Source organism: Ambystoma mexicanum, chromosome 13 (genome assembly GCF_040938575.1).
Source record: "Ambystoma mexicanum isolate Mex_15411 chromosome 13, UKY_AmexF1_1, whole genome shotgun sequence".
Lineage (NCBI taxonomy): Eukaryota > Metazoa > Chordata > Amphibia > Caudata > Ambystomatidae > Ambystoma > Ambystoma mexicanum.
Genome location: NC_090938.1, coordinates 510,537,240 through 510,557,716, shown reverse-complemented (window position 1 = coordinate 510,557,716; position 20,477 = coordinate 510,537,240). Strand labels below are relative to the sequence as shown.

The following is a 20,477-nucleotide window of genomic DNA, read 5'->3' as shown; positions in this document are numbered from 1 at the left end:
TGGCGGGCCAATTCCTCAGTTCTATCCCGGTTTACCACTAATTCTTTCCTCAGAGCATTAGTTTCGGAACGTGCTGCATGCACTTCCGCTCTCAATTCCCCCAACAATTGGACCAACTGATCAACCTCAGGAGTTCCCATGATGTCCAGGCAGAGTATGTTTCAGTGGGCTTCGCGTTCTGTAACGCTTACCTGGACTCTGCGGGGACACTCGCGATGGAACTACGTAACACAGCTTTTCTCAATTAGTGTGCCTCCAAATCTCCCTTTAACATACCATGAAAGGTTCCTAGAACAAACACGAGAATTCTAAGAATTTTGACTAGCGCTTCAATGAAGTTAAACTAATCCAAAACACTAATGTCATTCTTCAGCTTTTCTCATTACCTTGGGAATTTGTTTTGTTAACTCTCCATCCTGCATCGGTGCATGGGCGCTAGTTCTGAAGAAGGGATATGGCGCTAATTATAGTGGCAAGGAAGGACGTTATTACTAAAGCTCAAATGAACTGGGAAGGTACTTCGAACAGATGTTCACACGGCTTGATAAAGAGTGTGAACCCTAGACGACTGTGCCTAAACTGAAGTAGCTGAAACTATTGGTCAATCCAAGGGACCCCCACAGGTGAATAGGGCTGGGAAAGATTGCTGAGTGGAGTACTTGGCTGTGAGGAAAATTTCTACACACACGCCTTCGTGGAACCACCACAGGAAACGAATTTACCTCAGGAAAACGCTCACCACCACTGAGCGTGCAAGCCTTTGAAAATAGTAAAATGCGTCATCAAAGCTTGTTGCAAACAATGTGTGAAGAACACATACCAACTAAAACCAAAAGCTAAGAAAGCTCAATAACTAATGAAGCGTAAAACCGGCTCCATTACATTGCGCGCAACATGTGTTTAGATAAATATTACAACGTAACACAGAACTTCACAATGCCATGAAAAACCATGACACTTCAGGGAAAATAAAAGATACTTGCGAAATATCCTGACTGAAAACCTTGAACCATGGAAGCCGCTCTGTGTCTGGAAAGTGATGGGGCTAACTGAGTGACAGGGGAGAATTCCGTGACTAGAGTTCCAAGACTCTACTGTGGAAAATTCTGTGACTGGAATTGTAGGAATTACAGGGAACTCTGGGGAACAAATAACGGGAGCAGAGGGAACCCAAAATGACAGAAAAGGAAAGGTGACTAGTGGCGCTGAACGTGACAGGACCTAAAGCTGGACAGCGGTAAGCGTTGACTGGATTCTTTCCGAACGCGAAGCAGGGAATGCTCGAGGGGAGGGGCTTAAATAGGAGGAGAGAGAAAACAACTAGACCTACACTGCGCACGCTACCAGCATAACCCAGGCAGCCCTGTTGAGTGTCAAGATGTACTACCCATGCCTAACACTTCCCTGAGTTGTCTTTTCCTAACATCCACGAATGGTAGATTGAAGACCAATTCTTTTTGGAAGCAATTTTAGGAACCTTTGCCGTGATCATGACAGACTCCCACACGCTGACGAAGCTCGCCAGCCGGCCTCCCACCGGGGTGCTTCGGTGGGGGCCCGACCCCACGGCCGGTTCAGTCCTGCTTCGACGAGGCTTTGCTGCCTTGTCCTCCTTGGCGACGACGGCGGGGTCCGCCCGACTTGCCTCGTCCCCTGTAGGCTTCCTGTGACGACGAACGGGCCGCTTGACGATAGGTGGAAAATCCGCCGCTGGAACCTTTGGAGGCACCCTGTTTGCCTCCGCCGCTCCGAAAGGGCGGCCGTCGTTGCTGGAGAACACCAAGAGCCCGGGCCGTCTCCGTGTCCGCCTTGATGGCTTGTAGGGAATCGTCCACTGTTTTCCCAAACAGGTTGCTCTCGTCGAACGGCATCTCCAAGACTCTGGTCTGCACGTCCTGACGGAAGTCAGTAGCCTTGAGCCATCCACGCCGCCTAAGGCACACGCCGTTGCCCAGCTGGCGAAATCCAGTGTCAGCGATGTCCGTCGCTATCGTAATGGCGTGGTCCGACGCCACTTCTCCTTCCTGCAAGATCTCTAGGGCCTCTGCCCTCTTGTCGTCTGGTAGGAAGTCCAGCAGGGGGGCGAGTTTGTACCACAACTCCCTGTTGTAGCGGGCTACGATAGCCAAGGCGTTGGCAGCCTTAATCGTCGTCGCTGCTGATGAGATGACTCTGCGTCCCATCGTGTCCAATTTCTTTCCCTCGCCGTCCGGCGGGGAGGTTGACGTAGAGGCCGCGCCACCCCCCCCCCCGCTTTCTTCCTGGCTGCCGCAGAGACGACCGAGTCCGGGGTCGGCTGTGCCCGAAGGCACAAGGGGGCCGCGTCCGGGACCCGGTACTTCTTCTCGTACCGATCCCTTCTAGCCGGCGTTGTGGATGGGTTCTTGAGGAGGGAGAGACCCTCATCCCAGATATCGTCCAGTAAAGGTACAGCGAGGACCGTCTTCCTCTTGGTCTCGCGCCGTTGATAAAGGAAACCCTCCTTCTTCTCTTCCGGGCAGAGCTGGAAAAGCGTGGATGCCCTGGCGATCATGGTGTGAAACGATCCAATCTCGTCGGGCGGGGAAGCCCGGGTGGGAGGTGACGACGGGAGATCCTCGTCGTAAACCTCGTCGTCTGTACCCGTCGCGGCCGTGTCAGTCCCCGTATCATCCCCACGTGTCGTGGACGGGGAGGAGGGCTGAGCAGGGCGCGATGGTTGAAAAGGAGGTGGAGGAGGAATCCTTCTCTTAAGAGGAGGGCTCCCAGAAGGGCCTGGCTCCGGGTCCCCCGTCGGGAGCGGTTCCTCCGTTGATTGCAACGGCAGTCTCGTCCTTATCTCCGAGCATAAGGACTGTATAGCCAACAAAATGGCTGCCGAGTTGTCTTGCGGCACTGGTTGAGGGGGTTCCGACGGGCGATCAGGAGCCCCGTCGGCACCCTCGACGTTCTCGTCGTCTCCCACGTCGGGGTCCCTCCCGACAGGATGGTCTTCTTCCATGCCAGCGCCGTGGCCTAAGACTTCGATCAGCTCCTCCTCAGAGGTTGAGGCCGAATCCACGACGACCTCCTGCCCCCCCTTTTTCTTCTCCGTCGGAGGTTTCACGGAGGTCCTGTCGATGGGCATGAAAGAGGACTCCCTCCGCGGTGGCAGGGAGATTCTGGGCCCCGAGGTCGCCACCACTGGTGTAGCCTCCACAGGCTGAGCCAGGGCCGCCGCGACTGTCTCGATAGAGGCCTTGGCCGGATGGATCAAGGCTTTCACCACCTTAGGTGCGCTCACCGCCTTCTCCTTGGGGGGAGGGTCACCACCTCGCTCCCCCTCCGATGGGGCCTTCGAGCACGACCGGGGTCTCTCCAGGAGCTTCGCCGGGTGCTCGGCCGTCCTCTTACCCGAGCCAGAGCATTGGCTCGTGGTTGATGGCGCCGGGGAGGATGCGCCCTGCCTGGCGCTCGTAGAGCCCGACCGTTCGGCGCTCCCGGTGCCAGCGGACTCGCGGTGCTTGGCCTTCTGTTGGACCCCCGCCGCCGGGGCGCCCTCAAAGGACTTAGAAGACCGCTCGGACTTCTTCTTCTTCTCGCCTGACGGGCTCTTTACTTCCAGCCAGTTGGCGAGACGCTGATGGCGGTCCTTCATGGTCCGCTCCGACATATTGCCGCAAAACGCACAGTCCTTCTCCACGTGCGTCTTGTCTTCATGCAGGCAGTAAAGGCAAAGGGAGTGTTCGTCCTCCTTAAAGACATTCTGAAGCTGGCATCCAGGGCAGACCCTGAACAGCTTTCCGGGCGTCGAGCTTCCCTTCTCCTGGGCCATGCTCGAGAAGGGCCTGAGAAACTTCTGGAGTCCTCCAAAAGCGTGGCTCGACGAAATCTTCACCCTTGAGGGGCGTAGAAGAATCCCACACGGGTCCCCGTTGATCGGATAAAGAAACAGTGGAGCTTGAGGCTCTTTTGACCGAAAAAGAGAAAATGTTCCTAAGAAAAAGCGCGAAAAAAAGCACTAACGCTCGAGAGCAATAGCACGAGGATCCCAAAAGGGCCTACGTGGGAAGAAACAACGTTCTCCGCCCTTTGGCGATGAGAGGAACTTCTCAGGGTGCCTGAGAGAGGCTCTTGGCTATCCACGTAAGAGTCAATCAGAATCGCGGGCCAAGTCCGTTGAAAATGTTTCCGCGCCCTGGCCCATAACTTTCTGCGGGACCGGGATAAGGCCCACCGCCGCTGCGATCCTACCGATGCTCTTCCGGATAGCAACCGAATCGTCATGAGACAAAGCCTCCGATGATGTAGCGGTAGCCAAAACGCCGTCCGCGACACCAGAAGGCCCAGCGGTCGGAGTGCTGGGTAGATGCCTAGTCGTAACTTTCGGGCCTATTGAGGCCTTGGAAATCGTCGAAGTTTCGGAATCCAAAACTTTGGCGCATGTAGATTGGGGAGTAGCGCCCTTAATAATGTTTGTTTGCCCAGTCGTCATGCGCTGTTGCGGATGTGGGGAAGGCTTTGGATCTACACGATCCGAGGGAACCGTAGAAAATTTCGTCGGACCCGTTGGCGCTTTCGCCTTTTTCGACGAAGGCGTCGAAGATGGCGTAGGGGTTGTGTGTTTAGTGCGATGTTTATGTACGTCCTTGTCGCCGGGTGTAGTCCCTGTAGCAAGACCAGAGTCGAGCCTGGAAGGGTCGGGGACGGGCATGGCGGACCTAGAAGTGTCCACCTCAAGGTCGATAACATCCGCATTGGATGTTTGGTCATCCGAAGTACCCCCGTCACTTTCGGCTGGTGTTGCGGTAGGGGAGGGAGGCTCCATGCGTGACATGCCGTACGCGGCCCACCACTTTACACAGCGATCCTTAAGGGTTTTAGGTTTAAGGAGCTTGCACGCTGAACACCGCTTTTCGTCGTGCTCTAGGGGGAGACAGGGGTTACACGTCCTGTGCTCGTCCTTCCAAGGATATCTGACCCTACACTTAGGACAGAATCTAAAAGGAGTCCTTTCCATAGCAAAAGGGAAGGAGGACCAGACTGAAAGGGAAAGAAGTGGAAAGGAGGAAAGACATAATAACAATATGGCCACCCCGAACCCACTCTCCCTACTGTATTGGTCGGCCAGAGGGCCCGACCATGTGGAAATCCGTCCGCCGGATCTTAGGCGCTGAGACCACAGCCGTAGACGATTCCTCTGTAGTCTTCGTCAAAGATGTTCTTATTAGGTGAAGTGACTTAACGGGGCATAAACCGAAATTTCGGTAAAGATAAACAATGTCTCTAGTAAGAGCGCCGCTGTAGGGTGACCAGTTATCTGGGAGGAAAAAAACAATCTGAGGGACCTCGGCGTGTGAGGGATTTTGGGTACTACACACGTCACGATAGGGATGGTGTTACAGACACGCCTATGCCAACGTCCCCTTTCGGTCCCCGAAAGACAAGATGCAATACTCCGCGGTTACCACTGGATGTCAGACCATATGCACAGCATGTGATTCTAAGCAGATTAACAAGCATCAGAAATATATATATTCAGATATTTAATCCCCACTAATGCACTTGCAGTCTAGGATACATGCGTAAAGGTGAACAAGAATGGTAGGAACCCATTGAATAATGTATAATTGTAATGCACCAGGGCTAAATCATCTACCCACCTTCATAGCTTGGATTTCGCCCTTTACGTAGGGGGTCACTTTCAGCTGATAGGTTTTATTTTCAAATGGGAAAGGGATGTTTTCCATCTTCGTCAAGCCTTTTGCCACTGTGGGGAGAGACACATGAAGGGGTAGTGTGAAAGAGAGAGGGAACACAAGAGGGGTGAACGGAGAGTGAAGCGGGTGTTGGTTGGAGGAAATGATGGCGAGGAGGGAGACAGTGAGGAATTGAGGGTACGAGTAATAGAATGAGAGTGGTAGATCGGCAAATAAAGCAAGGCACAGAGAGATAGAGAGAAGGAAGGAATGCCCGAGAGTGGGGGAATGCCAGAGAGAGAGAGAGAGGGGGGGAGACAGTGTGAGAGGGAAAGGGGGGAGATAGAGCGAGGGGGGAGAGAGAGCGATTGAATGCCAGAGAAAGCAAGAATGAGAAAGAGCCAGAGAGGAACAGATATTCAGAGGGTGGGGCGAGGAGAGAAGAGACATAGAAAATGACATGGTTAACTTTTGCCATTTTCAAATAACATCAATTTTTCATTGCTTTTGTCAGCCACTACTTTCCTCCAATTCAGTACAAAATGGCCTCTCATCTCAAGTCCCTTTCTTGCAATAAAAAAGTTGCTCAGAACCCGATTGTTTGTAGTCGCACTGACAAATGCCCGCACTATTTTGTAAAACCACAGTCTGCAAGGTTTTTCCACAAATGTATTTTTTAACTGCCTAAAGCAATTCAGAACAAATACATTTTTTCCGTGTAAACATCTCGTTTGCATTCCCAAGCCCAAATACATTTTTATTTTCCAACATTTAAGTTTTTCAACATCAAGTTTGTAAAACGTATACGAGATTCTGTTGCAGGACACACTACTTTGGCGAAACAGTGTTTGCCTCAGCATGAAATGTTCAGTGTGGCATAGAATAACAGCAAAGTGTGTGTGGGTATTCAGTGCAAGTGGTCAGTAAAGACCAATTTGTTCATCTTTAAGAGAAAAATAAACATGGCACCAGAAATGCCATTCTTCGAGGAACTAAATAGGTTTACTTAACAGGAAGTAGAATTGCTTTAATAGCAAAGTAGGTCAGTTCAAATGCAGAATGCGGTTATGTATATGCACTATATTGTGTCCCTGGGATTTATACCATGCACTGCTGCCATTTGCATGGTCTCCAGGGACTCCGGCAGATCCAAGAAGGTGAGAGGTTAAATAATGCAGCCCCTTCTTTTCTGGCTTTGGCCTGGGAGAGCGCACGCATTCAATTTCCCCCGGAAATCGACCACACTGGAACTCCCCGCCAACCCAGACCAGCTGGCAAGGTCAGGTGCGGCGCAACTTGTGCGGCGCAACTTGCGCGTAAAGATATTGAAACAGGAAATGGACCACAGACCTGGGTTTGTGATAGCAAATAAGGCACAACACCTTAAAAGGACAGTTTTCACCTTTTCGGGCGAGTATATCAGAAAACCACAGAACATATATAACCTACTTCATAACACTGTTCGCCCCCTTCAATTTCTCACTCATAGTGTGTCCCTTTATCTTTTAGGGTAAAGGATACCCTTCTCAGGGAAACCCCACACCAATTACCAATCACCTCTTCCACCTGGGCTTCCCACTCCCATGAACTACTTCCTTCTTTCCGGCATCACTGTCCCCCCTTTTTATCCTAATAACAATGGCAACTGCAGTCTGCTCTTAATTGATATTCTGTGGGGATTGGGGAAAGTGGTAAGTCTGTGCACCTCCCTTCGTTGTCTAGGGTGGCTGTTCAGTATGTGTGAGCTGGCTGAAATGACCGAACTATGATTGGCATTCCACTAATCAATCAAGATATATTTGCATATTGGTTTGTTAGCTAGGTGTGGCATTGCGCAATGGCCAAGAAATATTCAGTCAGCAGAAAGTATATACAAATTATTTATTCAGAGGGTCAGTATCAGCATTCTAATAATGTCAGTATCAGCATTCTAATACAATCGTTAAGTATGGAACAAGTTACTTACCTGTAACGGTTGTTCTCCAGCATGGATTCACATGCTCATGAATATTCCCCATCGTCAGGCTGGGAATCCTCGGTAAAGAAAAAATCAGTTTCAGTTTCCTTTCTGAACTGTCTTTCTACTAAGACCAAATCACTGGCCTCTTGGTCATACTGCCCCCAGCCAATGACTGCCCTCTACCTAAGCCCCTCCTCTGGCACCCATCTTCAGATTTGGTAGCATGTAAAGTGGCAGTAGGACCAAGAGAAGAGCCGCAGAGGGGTTGGAGGGAGGGTTTGCATGTGAATCCATGCCAGACCCATGCTGGAGAACAACAGTTACAGGTAAGTAACTTGTTCCTTCTCCAGCACGGGGTCTGGCATGGATTCACATGCTCATGAATACAAGAATAAATAGCAGTACACACATGTACAACCACGGGAGGTGGCAAGGCTCAACATTAAGCATTTCAACAACTCAACATTAAGCATCTCTTACCTCCTCACCAGGCTCACCTTCAAGCGAACAGGTTGCGCAGCACTGCTTGGCCGACTCTGGACTCCTCCCTGGAATCCCGGTCGACGCAGTAGAATTTCGTTAAGGTGTGCGTCGACCTCCACGTAGCTGCCCTGCAGATGTCCAGCAGGGGCACACCAGAAAGGAACGCCGTAGTAGCAGTGGTCGCTCTGGTCGAATGGGCTCTCGGAAGGCCGGGCAGCGGTCGGTTCGCCAACCGGTGACAGTGCATGATGCAGCCGGAGAGCCATCTGGAAATGGAAGCCTTGGAGAGGGCCTTCCCTTGGTTCACAGGGCCAAAGTTCACAAACAGCTGTGATGTCTTCTGAAAACTCTTCGTGCGGTCCACGTAGATGTTCAGCACTCTAGCCACATCCAGCGAGTGCAAAGTCCTCTCAACCGGCGACGGGACGAAAACAGGCAACAACAAGGGCTTGTTGAGATGGAAGTCCGACGGCACCTTGGGCATGAAGGAGGGGTGCATCCTCAGCACTACCCTCGTCTGGTGGAATGTCAGGTACTGCGGCTTACAGGAGAGGGCCTGGATCGTCATGTGGAGGTGATGGCCACAAGAAACGCCATCTTCCACGATAGGAATTTCAGCGGAACTGAATGCAAAAGCTTGAATGGCGGCCCCATGAGCCTGGTCAGCACCATATTGTACTCCCACGCCGGGGTTGGAGCCTTCACCGGTGGGAACGAGCGGAACAGTGCTTTCATGAACTCCTTCATCAGACGGTGAGACCACAGCGACAACCGCCTCAGAGTTCTCGTGTAGCGGGAGATAGCCGCAAGATGAATTTTGATGGCGGCATGCGCCAGCCCCGCCTTGGCCAGCGACAGCAAGTACAGCAGCACTTGAGGGGCCGTAATCCGTAGAGGGTTGATCTTCTGTGCACGGCACCAGACAGAGAACCTCTTCCATTTATGTCCATAGCACTTAAAAGTCGAGGAAGCCCTGGCCTTGGCAAGTACCTCCTTGCAGTCCGCTGGGATGTCGTAGCCTCCAAACTCTAGTGCTGCAGGAGCCAGGCCTGCAGGTTCAGCGATCCTGGGTTGTGATGCAGGATCGCACCTCCTTCCCTGGCGAGAAGGTTCGCGTCCGTTGGTAGTTTGACTGGAGGGGAAGCTGCCATGTCGAGAAGGTCCGTGAACCATATTTGCCTCGGCCACGCTGGTGCAACGAGGATCATCCTGCATCGGGACCGTCTAGTTGACTGATGAGTCGCAGGAGCAACGGCAGTGGTGGGAACGCATAGAGGAACAGGCCGTCCCAGGGGAAGGAGAATGCATCCCCCATGCTCCCCGGCTGGGGAAACCTGCTGGCGAACCTCTGGCACTTGGTGTCCGTCGTAAACAGGTCGATCTGGGGATTGCCCCATCGTCGGAATAGGAGATCTACTTGATCTTGCCGATGCTCCCATTCGTGGCAGGAGCGCAGCTCCCTGCCGAGTGAGTCAGCGACAGCGTTCTTTACTCCTGCCAGGTGAAAGGGTACCAGGAACATCCCCTGGGCGACAGCCCAGTGCCACAGATCATGTGCTTCCTTAGAGAGAGCTGGGGATCTGGTGCCCCCCTGCTTCCGGATGTAGAACATTGTGGTGGTGGCGTTGGTGAATACCCTTGCCACTTTGCCCTTGAGGGATGGAAGTAAGGACTTGAGGGCCCAGAACACAGCCCAAAGTTCCAGGACGATGTGCAGTGCCCTCTCCTCCGAGAGCCAAAGGCCTCTTGCGTGGAGATCTCCGGTGTGCGCGCCCCATCCCTCCAGGGAGGCGTCCGTTGTCACTGTCTCCTGATGCAGTCCATGCCTGCCATGAGATGCGTGCGGGTGCCCTACCACTGGATCGCTTGACGGAAAGTCCTGTTGAGGGAGATCTTGTCTTTGAAGCTTCCCGCCACTTGTATCCACCGGGTGCCGAGGAACTCCTGCAGCGGCCGCATCCGCAACCTACACAGTCGCATGAGGTAGATGCATGACGACATCATGCCAAGCAGGGACTTACCCTGGCTACTTCCATGGTCAACAGCCTTTGCACGTTGCCCAGGATGGCCTTTATCCTCTCCTCTGATGGTGAAGCCAGCCACGCGTTGAGCCTGGCTCCCAGGAACAGGGCGTCCTGCGATGGCACCAAGCAGGACTTCGCAAAGTTTATCGAGAACCCCAGTTCCATGAGCAGGCGGACGGTCCTCGCTGTGTGGTCGACAGCGAGTTCCCTTGACTTCGCTCGGATGAGCCAAGCGTATAGCTGATAGTGCTGCCCCTGGACCACGAAGCATAGAAACTTTCGATGTCCTTTGTGTATGGGGATGTGGAAGTATGCAGCCTCCAGTTCCAGCGACGACAGGAAGTCCCCTTCTTTCAGCTGTTCCAGCACACACTGAAGGGTGACCATCCGGAATTTTTTGGATTTTATGTATTTGTTGAGGAGGCGGAGGTCCAGGATAGGCAGCCAGCCGCCCGTCTTCTTTCGGACGAGGAAGTACCGCGAGTACACTCCGGAGCCCCGGAGTCTCTTTGGAATGAGCTCTATCGTGTCCATTTTTTTTTTTTTAAAGCATCGCTCGTACCTCCAGAAGTAGCTTTCAGATGTGATTTTCTTTCCTGACCACCGGTGGAAAGTGTGGGCACTTCCTTTGGAACTTCAGAGTGTGCCCGTGGGCCAGGGCATCCAGCACCCAATGGTCGGTGGAGATTGATTTCCACACGCTGACGAAGTTCGCCAGCCGGCCTCCCATCGGGGTGCTCGGGTGGGGGCCCGACGTCACAGCCAGTTCAATCCTGCTTTGCCGAGGCCTTGCCACCTTGGGCCCCTTGGCGATGACGACAATGTCCACCGGCCTTGCTGCGGACTCTGTAGGCTTCCTGCGATGAAGAGCAGGCCGCTTGACGGTACCATGAAGAGCTGCCGCTGAATCCTTTGGAGGCACCCTGAGACTTGCCTCCGAAGGTCCAAAAGGACGGCCGTCGCTGATGAAGCCTGCCCAAGGCACGGGCCGTCTCGGTGTCTGCCTTGATGGTCTGCAGTGACTAGTCCACCGCCTTACCGAACATGTTGTTCCCGTCGAAGGGCATGTTCGGTACCCTGGTCTGTGCGTCCTGACAGAAGTCGGTGGCCCAGAGCCAACTGCACCGGTGAAGGCAAACGCTGTTGCTCATCTGGCGAAACCTGGTGTCGGCGATGTCTGTGGCTACCGTGATGCCGTGGCCCGAAGCCACCTTGCCCTCTTGTAAGATTTCAAGGGCTTGTGCCCTCTTGTTGTCTGGCAGGAAGTCCAGGAGGGGGGTGATTTTAAACTACAGCTCCCTATCGTAGCGGGCCACGATAGCGAGAGCGTTGGCCGCCTTGATGGTCGTCGACGAGATGACCCGACATCCCATGGTATCCAGCTTCTTCCCCTCGCTGGCCGGCGGGGAAGTGGAAGTCAATGCCGTCGCCCCTGCTGCTTTCTTCTTAGCTGCCGCAGAGACCACCGAGTCTGGGGATGGCTGCGCCCTGAGGCACATAAGAGCGGAGTCTGGGACCCGGTACTTCTTCTCGTACCAGTCTCTCTTCGCAGGGGCCGTGGACGGGTTCTTCAGAAGGGACAGTCCTTTGTCCCAAATGTCGTCCAACATGGGGGACTGAGAGTACAGTCTTCCTCTTGGCCTCCCGTCATTGATAAAGGAATCCCTCCTTCTTCTGCTCTTCAGGGCATAGCTGAGGCCCTGGCGATCATGGCGTGAAATGATGGGAGATCTGTTCCGTCGTCTCTGCCGTCGTCCGTCCCCGTCGTCGCAGTCTCAGTGTCCTCATCCCTCGGCGGAGGGGGGTGGATGGACTCGCCCTCTGCTTGGCCAGAGGGCTCCCCGACTGTCCAGGTACCGCTGGATCGATCCGCCAGCGGTAAGGGCAACCTTGTCTTTATCTCTGTTCACAGGATGTGCAGTGCCAGCAAGATGTCTTCCGACCTGTCCGTCGGTGGTGGCATCGGTTGCGACGGGAGCGTCGGCAGAGGGTCCTCCTGTTCCTCGTCAACCTGCTGTTTTTATCGGCTCCCCCCTCGCTCTCCACGTCTGCCTCATCTGGATCCTTCCCGCAGGCCCTGACCTCCTCGAACCTCTTGTTCAGGACTGCCTTGATGACAGAAAGCTCGTCCTCGTCGGAGGTATCTGAGTCCACTTGGACTACCGCGCCCCCCCCCTCCTTCTCAGCCCGGGGCATCACAGGGGTCTTTTTGATCGGTTGGAAAGACGATTCCCTCTGGGATGGCAGGGAAACTCTAGGCCTGGAGGCTGTCTCTACTGGGGTCGCGTCTGTGGGCTTCGCAGGGAAAGCCACGACTCCCTCAATCGAGGCCTTAGACGGGTGAATCTGGACCTTCACGACCATAGACGCGTCGGAGGTCTTCACCGTGGGGGGAGGGTCACCGCCTCGCTCCCCCTTGGCTTTCTCCATCGGGATCGACTGAGGCTTCTCCCGAAGTTTACCCGGGTTCTCCGACTTCCTTTTCACCGAGCCAGAGCGTTGGCTCGTGGTTGACGGTGTCTGTGACATTGCGCCCAGCCTGGCAGCCAAGGAGCCCGAACCAACAGCGCTTCTGGTGCCCGCAGGCTCGCGGTGCTTTGCCTTTTGTAGGGCCCCCATCGCCGGAGTGCCCTCAAAGGTCTTAAAAGACCACTCAGACTTCTTCTCACCTGCTGCCGGGCTCTTTGCCTCCAGCCAGTCAGCAAGTCATTTACGACGGGCCTTCATTGTCCAGACGGACATGTTCTTGCAGAACGCACAGTCCTCCCCCATGTGCGACTTGTCAGAGTGCAGGCAGTAGAGACACCGGGAGTGCTCATCTTCCTTGAAGACGTTCTGTAGTCCACATCCTGGGCAGATCCTAAACAGCTTGGATCCAACGGGCGTCGAGTCTCCTTTTGTCTTGACCCATGACCACGCGGGGTAGGCTAGTGAAAAATCGCCGAAAAATCACCCTGGGGGGGGGGGGGGCATATAAAATTTCCGAAATGGGTCCCCGTTAATGGGAAGATGAATCGGTGGAGCTTGAGGCTTGAATTGACCGAATTGACTGAAAAATGAGAGTAAACTCTTTGAAAAAACATGCAGTAAAAGCTCGAGAGCTAAGCACGAGGACTCCCAACACTTGAACGTGAGGTAAAAATCTGAAGATGGCTGCCAGAGGAGGGGCTTAGGTAGAGGGCAGTCATTGGCTGGGGGAAGTATGACCCAGAGGCCAGTGATTGGTTATTAGTAGACAGTTCAGAAACGAAACTGAAACTGATTTTTTCTTTACCGAGGATTTCCAGCCTGACGACGGGGAATATTCATGAGCATGTGAATCCATGCCAGACCCCATGCTGGAGAATGTGTATTACTGCTTTACTGTAATACAGCCTTTCTGTTTAGAGCCAACATTAACCAGATGGTGGCACATGCCGATGTTTCACCCTGTTGCAGGCTTCGTCAAGGCTATTTGGCGTGAGTCATCAACATTAGAAACACAAAGTACATGTCACCCTGTTTAAATGCACAGTTAGTAGAATTGTACATAAATTAATGACATTGGTATTCCGCATTCAGTTAATTGCAATTAGTGAAGGTATACAGAGCATCAATGTCATGCACAAGTATCCCAATAATCCGGTCTACTACAATATAAAGTTTGCATTGATCATGTCAGATATATACATTTGGACCAATGCCCATTTGATTCTTAATACTGTGTGTCGGAGAGCAGAGAGAGAGGGAGGAAAGGGATGAAAAGGAGAGTTAAGGAACTGGAGGGTATTCGTTAAAGCTAAAAACAGCATGAGTAACATCTAGACCAAGCAAGCAGCCCAATGATCTTGAAAGTGGCGTGATGTGGAGTAGATCTCCCATGTGAATGATCCTTGATATCTATTGATGAGTGTCTGTGTTTAGGTTGACGTTTGGCATTGGTCTGCGTACACCGTTCTATCCCAGTTTCTGGTTGCATAGTGATCACCCCAATGTGTTCGGGAGATATGGTGCCTATAAGTAAGGCTTGTTAATTCATAGCATTCTACCTGGGTGATTTCCCAACTACGCGACAAGAAAAACCTTTTGCTGGTGCCACATGCTAATTGTTCCATTGCATGCCGCACAGTTGACTAACTAGGGGCAAAGACTGATATGTTTCGGATATGCTCTCGTACCCGGGACTAATGTCCGGCAGAGGGGCTCCCAGGACTCCCCTTGTTTTTTGCATAATTTGACAACTTTGGGTCTCACCATAAGTTACTAGGGGAATGCACACGTAGACACTTTGCTCACTATTCTTAGAGAGACACAGCTGCTCCCTACTGATGAGGTCCAACAAGAGCAAAATACGTGTCTGGGGTCGCTGTTGGTACTCTTGTTCAGAGGAGAATTGCCTAGCATTTTGGTGCTGGACTGCCCCTGGGCAGGACAAAGACTGATATGCTTTGAATATTTCTCCTCTGTGAAAGATAGTGAGCTAAAGTATCTGGGTAAGGCTCTCGTAACAGGGACTAATGTCCGGCAGAGGGACTCCCAGGACCCACCCCCCCTTGTTTTTTGTATAATGATAGCAATATACACAGTATGTGGCAGTATTACAGCAGCTAGTGTGGGTGCCTAGATCTAGGCCATAAGGGCCGGTGCGGGTGAATAATATGGGGATAAGATTTGGCCTTAGTTCAAATACCGGATAGGTGCTCAGTATGGTCCTGAAGGTGGCAAGGATCAAGGGGTTGTTGTCTATTAGCTTCTATTTTCGTATGGACTGTTCTCTCCTGTAAGGGGAACAATAGGTTCAAGAGGCTGGTGTAATGATTAAATAAATAGACAGAAAGCGGGAGCCTCTATTGTAGTTTAAGGTCCTCTTACCTGATTAAGAGTGGTAGACTTGGTGCTTGGGATCCCAGATGGCGATGCTCCACTGTTTTGAGCGAGAGCCACCATCTTGAAACCGGTATTATATGCCGTAGCATGATGATGTCAGGCATTTTTAGCGTGATGACATCATCGTCATTATATAAGCACCGCGGTCAAGGTAATACGTAATTGGTTGTGAATTGATTAAAATGATCTTGCTGGTTAGGCATTCCACAAATTTGTGGTTTTGATTTGCAAGTGTTCGGAGGCTTAGTTTGTGGCAGCAGCCATTTGTGTGGCACAGGTTTGTTAGCAAAGTGCCCAGTACCCTCTTATGCATGCAGACCAAAGAGTCTGTGATAATATGAAGTGGTGCAAATCTATGCACCTGCTTTAAAGCAATATGTGATCCATTAGGTTGAGGGTTGGGTTAAGAATGCCAAGGATCAATTCTAATTACAAATGAAGCTGGTCATAGCATCAAGCCTCTGCGTAACCATATTTTATTTAGACCGGACAGGAGCCTAACTATGTGAGCAAAGAGGCAATCTGTGGTAGCAAGGCAGGTGTGTTGGGAGCTAGGGCTAGGTGAGTTTGTGTATGACAAAATTATCCATCATCCTAATATGAACCGAGTTGTGAATCGAGGTGATCCTTCAATCGGTTGCCTAGTGCCATAGTTTTGTCTTGATTGATTGATTTATAGAGCGCTTTACACCAAGGCGCTGTACAGTGGACCACAATAATACAGGATAACAACAAATAACAGTAGGAGCAAAATTACATCATGAATCATTCGATAAAACAGTGCAAAGAGCAATTAACTGAAGGAGGGGGGAAGGGGAGTGGGACTAGGTGTAGGGGGGTGGAGATGGATTGGACGAGGGAAAATGGAAGGGAGAGAGAGGGGGATCAGGAGAGGGGAGAGAGAAATCAGATGAAGGGGGAGGGGAAGTAGAGAGGGCAGAGGGGGAGTTTTCAAGAAGGAGAATGGAAGAGGAGGGATTTAAGGGAAGTGCGAAATGAAGTGAGGGTCGTGGTAGAGCAGATTGTGAGAGGGAGCGAGTTCCAGTGTAGAGGTGCAAGAAGTTGGAAGGAGCGGAAACGGGAGGAAGCGCAGGGGGAAGGAGGTACAGTGAGAAGGAACTGGTCAGCGGACCAAAGGGAACAGGAGGGGGAGTAGAAGGAGAGAAGGGAGGAGAGATAAGGAGGAGTAAGACCATGGAGGGATTTGAAGACAAGGCACAGAAAGTGAAATTTTAGCTGTAAGTGGAAAGGTAGCCAGCCAAGGTAAGAGAGTGAGGAAGAGATGGAGTCAGGGGAGGTAAGGAGACAAAGGGTACGAACAGCAGAGTGGTATATGGATTTAAGAGGGGCAAGATGAGTTGCGGGAAGCCCAAAGAGTAGAGAAGAGCAGTAGAAGAGGCGGGAAAAGATGAGAGGAAATTAGGAGTTTGGTGGCGTGGAATGTGAGGGAGGGACGGATTTTGCCAATATTGTAGAGGTGGTATCAGCAGGTGCGAGAGGTGAGTGAAATGTGTTGCGAGAAGGTGAGAGAGGAGTCAAAGAGAATGCCTAAATTACGAGCTTGGGGAGAGATAGGGAGATTGGAAGGAGGAAAGTGAATGAAAGGGGGAGGAGAGGGAGGGAAAAGAATTAGAGGGGAAGAAAAGGACTTCGGTTTTATCGTCTTGCATCAGTGGGCACAGTACTTACCAACTAAGTGGCCACGTGGTAGCTGAAATGTATCCATAGTTGTCCAAAGGCAAGTGACATATGCATCCAAATGTTTTTGCTAGTGCAGATATTCATCAAATTGAAGGAGTCAGACTCTTGTATCACATTCACTTTGCTTATTACAGTGGAGTGTGCATGCCTGTTATGGCTGTCTGTTTTATGTTGCCCCTTTACAAAATCTTTACTGGGGTTGTTGTCGTCATTTCCCTTTACATTACTTGGCCCATTGTGGGAAACATAATGCGTATATGATCATAGGCAGTAATGCATTTCATTGTCTGCATTGAGACTTTCCTGATAGTTCTGAGTCTGCAGATGATCTTGGTTTCCTCTTGGCGTAGTACCCTTTCTCGGTCTCCAAGCCTTGGGTCCAGCTTGATGCGCTGGATCCCAAAGATTTTAAACATTGGGTCTCATTACGAGACCGGCAGTAGCCGTGACGGTAAAACCGGCACGGCTGCCTCCGGAATCATTTTTTTCCCCCGGCGCCCAGGAATGGGCAATTACCGGGGCATTACGGCCCCAGCGGACCTGGAAATTGCCCATTCCCGGGCACCGGAAAATATTGCTCCCCATTCCCATACAAGTCCCATTGGACTCAATGGGAATGGGGAGGCCAGATGCACCGGTGAATCCGACATGGTCTGCTCGCGGGTGCCAGTACGGAAAGGCACCCGCAAGCAGACCTCGTAGTTTGCTGGTCCGGTAACAACGGTACCGGCAAGCTTACCGGTACCATTGTTACCGGACTGGCAAATTTATGAGGCCCATTGTCTTTTTTCTCCGACTGGTGCTCCTTGTGCCAGTGTTCAGCAAGTGGTGTTTTTCATTCCGTTGTGGTTAGGCTGTAGAGATATTCCCTTATTCTAGTTCTGAGTTCACGCATTTTGCTTCCAATATACATTTTATTGCAAATACATACGATATAGATTATAAATGTTAATGAACTCTTATTTTGATGGTCTTGCCATAATTGGTGGTGTGTGCATGTATATTGTTAAGAGCATAGCGGCACATATTGCAGTTGGAGCATTTATAGAACCCAGTTGTCAGTTTCCCTGTTAATAGGCTGGTTTGCCCCAGCAGTTTTCTGTTAGTCATGAAGCTAGGGCTGAGTGTCATTCCCAAGGTTGGTGCTTTGGTGTACACTATGCTTGGTTTTGTAGTGATATGGTCTTTAAGCTCATGATCCAACATTAGTATGTGCCCGTTCCTTAACTCTCCTTTTCATCCCTTTATATACTTCTGCATGAAATTGATGCACTGTATAGCTTCGCTAATTGTAATTAACAGAACGCTGAATACCAATGGTCACCATTTTAAGCACAATTCTACTACCGGTGAATTTGAACAGGCTGGCATGTACTTTGTGTTTCTAATGTTGACAACTCATGCCAAATAGCCTTGACAGAGCCTGCAGCAGGGTGAAATAGCATGTGCCACCATCTGGTTAATGTTGGCTCTAAACAGAAAGAATTAAGCAGTAATAACACAATACTTAAAGAATGCGGATACTGACCCTCTGAATACAACCCTGAATAAATATTTTACACATGTACTTTCTTTTGATCAAATATTTCTTGGCCATGGCTCAGTGCCACACCTAACTAACAAACCAAGCCTTAATTCATATTCCACCTCCACAATGTGTCTGTCATGCACTATATGCTACAATCCAAAAGTACTGTACCTTTAATGCATTCATTTGTTGAAGTCATTCACTCTGCTTCAGTCTGCAAACACTCACTCTGCCATGGACGGCTGCCACTTAAAGGACAATGCTTGCCTATCCTTAGACATCTTTTACCTACATTGTGGTGTGCTGTTCATTATTCATTCTGTGGCACTGTGATGACCCCCCCCGCCCCATTTCCTCTGTGCCAGTGTGATTGTGATGCCCCCCCATTTCCTCCGTGATGGTGTGCTGTTCAACTTTTCCTCTATGGTGGTGCATTTCAGCCCGAGCGGATAAGTCCACCGGTTGGCTCCGTCCAGGTATCCGCCTACCTTGGCAGAGCCCACTATGAACTCCTGCAGTCTTCTGTTGAGCCCCGACTCCCACATTGGACGCAGCGGTCGGGGCTCCATTAAGTCTCTCTGCTGCACCACCCTCTCTGTGTAGCCCTGTGGAGGGTGTAGACCTTGCAGGCCCTTTGACGGTGTGGGGGCGGCTCCTGCGGCTTGGTCACCGGGGGAAACAGTCTTCACTGTCTCATCTGGCTTCCTTGGTGGGTAGACTCCCACAGGCCATGCCATCTTCACCCGAGCTGGCTTGATTCTCTCCTGGCCCCTCTGGTCTGGACCCCAGTTGGGCTGTATGCCTCCTAGGCCACGCTGCTTGCCTGTGGTACCCCTGTTGAAGCGCCCTGGACTAGGGCGCTTCTTCACTCGGGCCAAATCCCTCATTCAGCCTGGGTCTTTTATCCTCATCGGTCCACCAGGTCTGGCCCCGGGAAGGCCAGGCCTCAGTTCTGAGGCCGCACCCATACATGTAGGCCCTGGATTGTGGCTCTTACTTCACCCAGCCTGCTCAGGCACGCATCCTAGGGCTTGGTAGGACACCAGGCTCTAGCTGGAAAATGCAGTCCAACCAGCAAAATCCCTGGAGTCCTAGGGGGCAGCTTGAGGCCACGTCCCTGCCCAGGGAGCAGACGCTGCAGTTTCCTTTTCTTCACTCTTCTCTCTTTCTCCCTTTATATCTTTCCCAGTCTTCCCCTCTCTCCTTCAAACTGTCACTTTCTAACAGACTTTGTTCTTAACTCCTGGCTTGGAATCTCTATCAAGGTTAGTCAAATCCTGTTGGCTGGGGAGTCCCGAGTCCAAAAGTTCTATGTGTCTTACATGATGGGGAACGTTAATACATTCAGGTAAGCCACAGTCAAACAAGTACATGTTAATATTAAAAACTGATTAAAACCTCCCACTATGTCAGTTTGTCTTTTCTCCTTTTCTATCTCTTTAACAAACCCCTTCCGATGCCTACCTATAACCTCCTACCAGAACGGGCTCCATTTGGGCCGGGGGTTACAATTAGACTAGGGGAGGAGTGGGAAAACACAAGATTGCTTTGCTGTTGTGCTGATGGATGCAGACTAGAAGTATTCTGAGCTCTACATGCAGGTCTAATTCTGGGTGTTATTTGTCAAGCGCACAGATGCATTTTGTCTTTGTAGGGGGAGCTTTTTGTGTTACTGGTGCATTCCCGGCCACATGTGTGACTTTGGCCTTAATCTATAGTGGCTGTCATGGAGCTAGCAATCGGTCTTAGAATTAACCAACAACAGAACAAGGGTATTTAATCCCTTCCAGAAAGGGGCAACTTGGGTTCCATGTGTTCCCTGTAGGTTTGCCAGCCCTGGTGTTTGCACATAAACAGATGCATGTTGTGCGGGGTCTACAGGAGCCCATTAGAATATTTATCATACTGTACCGCCTTCATCCCTAAAGGTGAAGACCACGTTCCCAGAGTCTGGCAGAAACTCGCGTTGATCCACCTCACCGCCACCATTTCTCGTCTTGGATAAGAAAAGCTCCACCTTGTCCAGCATACTCTCCTGCGGTAAGGACTCGGGGAGGTTGGAGACCAGGATTCTACAGTTGCACACCTGCATGTCAATCTACACAGGAGACAGAAAATAGAGACAATTGGTCTACTTTAGAAAGCATTAGGCTTTCCCAAGATGTATTGTTGATGTATAATATTATAGGAACAAAAAAGAATGGCACGTACTACATAGGCAAAAGAATCTTGCAAGCAAGGCATCAGAGAATGCACAA

General features: G+C 51.2%; 1 protein-coding gene across 1 annotated transcript in view; it reads right to left on the bottom strand.

Moving 5' to 3' along the window:
* Window positions 1–20,477, bottom strand: part of IFI35 (interferon induced protein 35) — a 215,307-nt gene that overhangs the window by 32,074 nt on the left and 162,756 nt on the right. The window contains exons 8-9 of the mRNA XM_069634190.1: window positions 20,131–20,317; window positions 5,622–5,728 (exon numbers count right to left, since the gene is read on the bottom strand). Of these exons, the coding sequence (XP_069490291.1) occupies window positions 5,622–5,728; window positions 20,131–20,317 (294 nt within the window). The remainder of the gene's footprint in view (window positions 1–5,621; window positions 5,729–20,130; window positions 20,318–20,477) is intronic.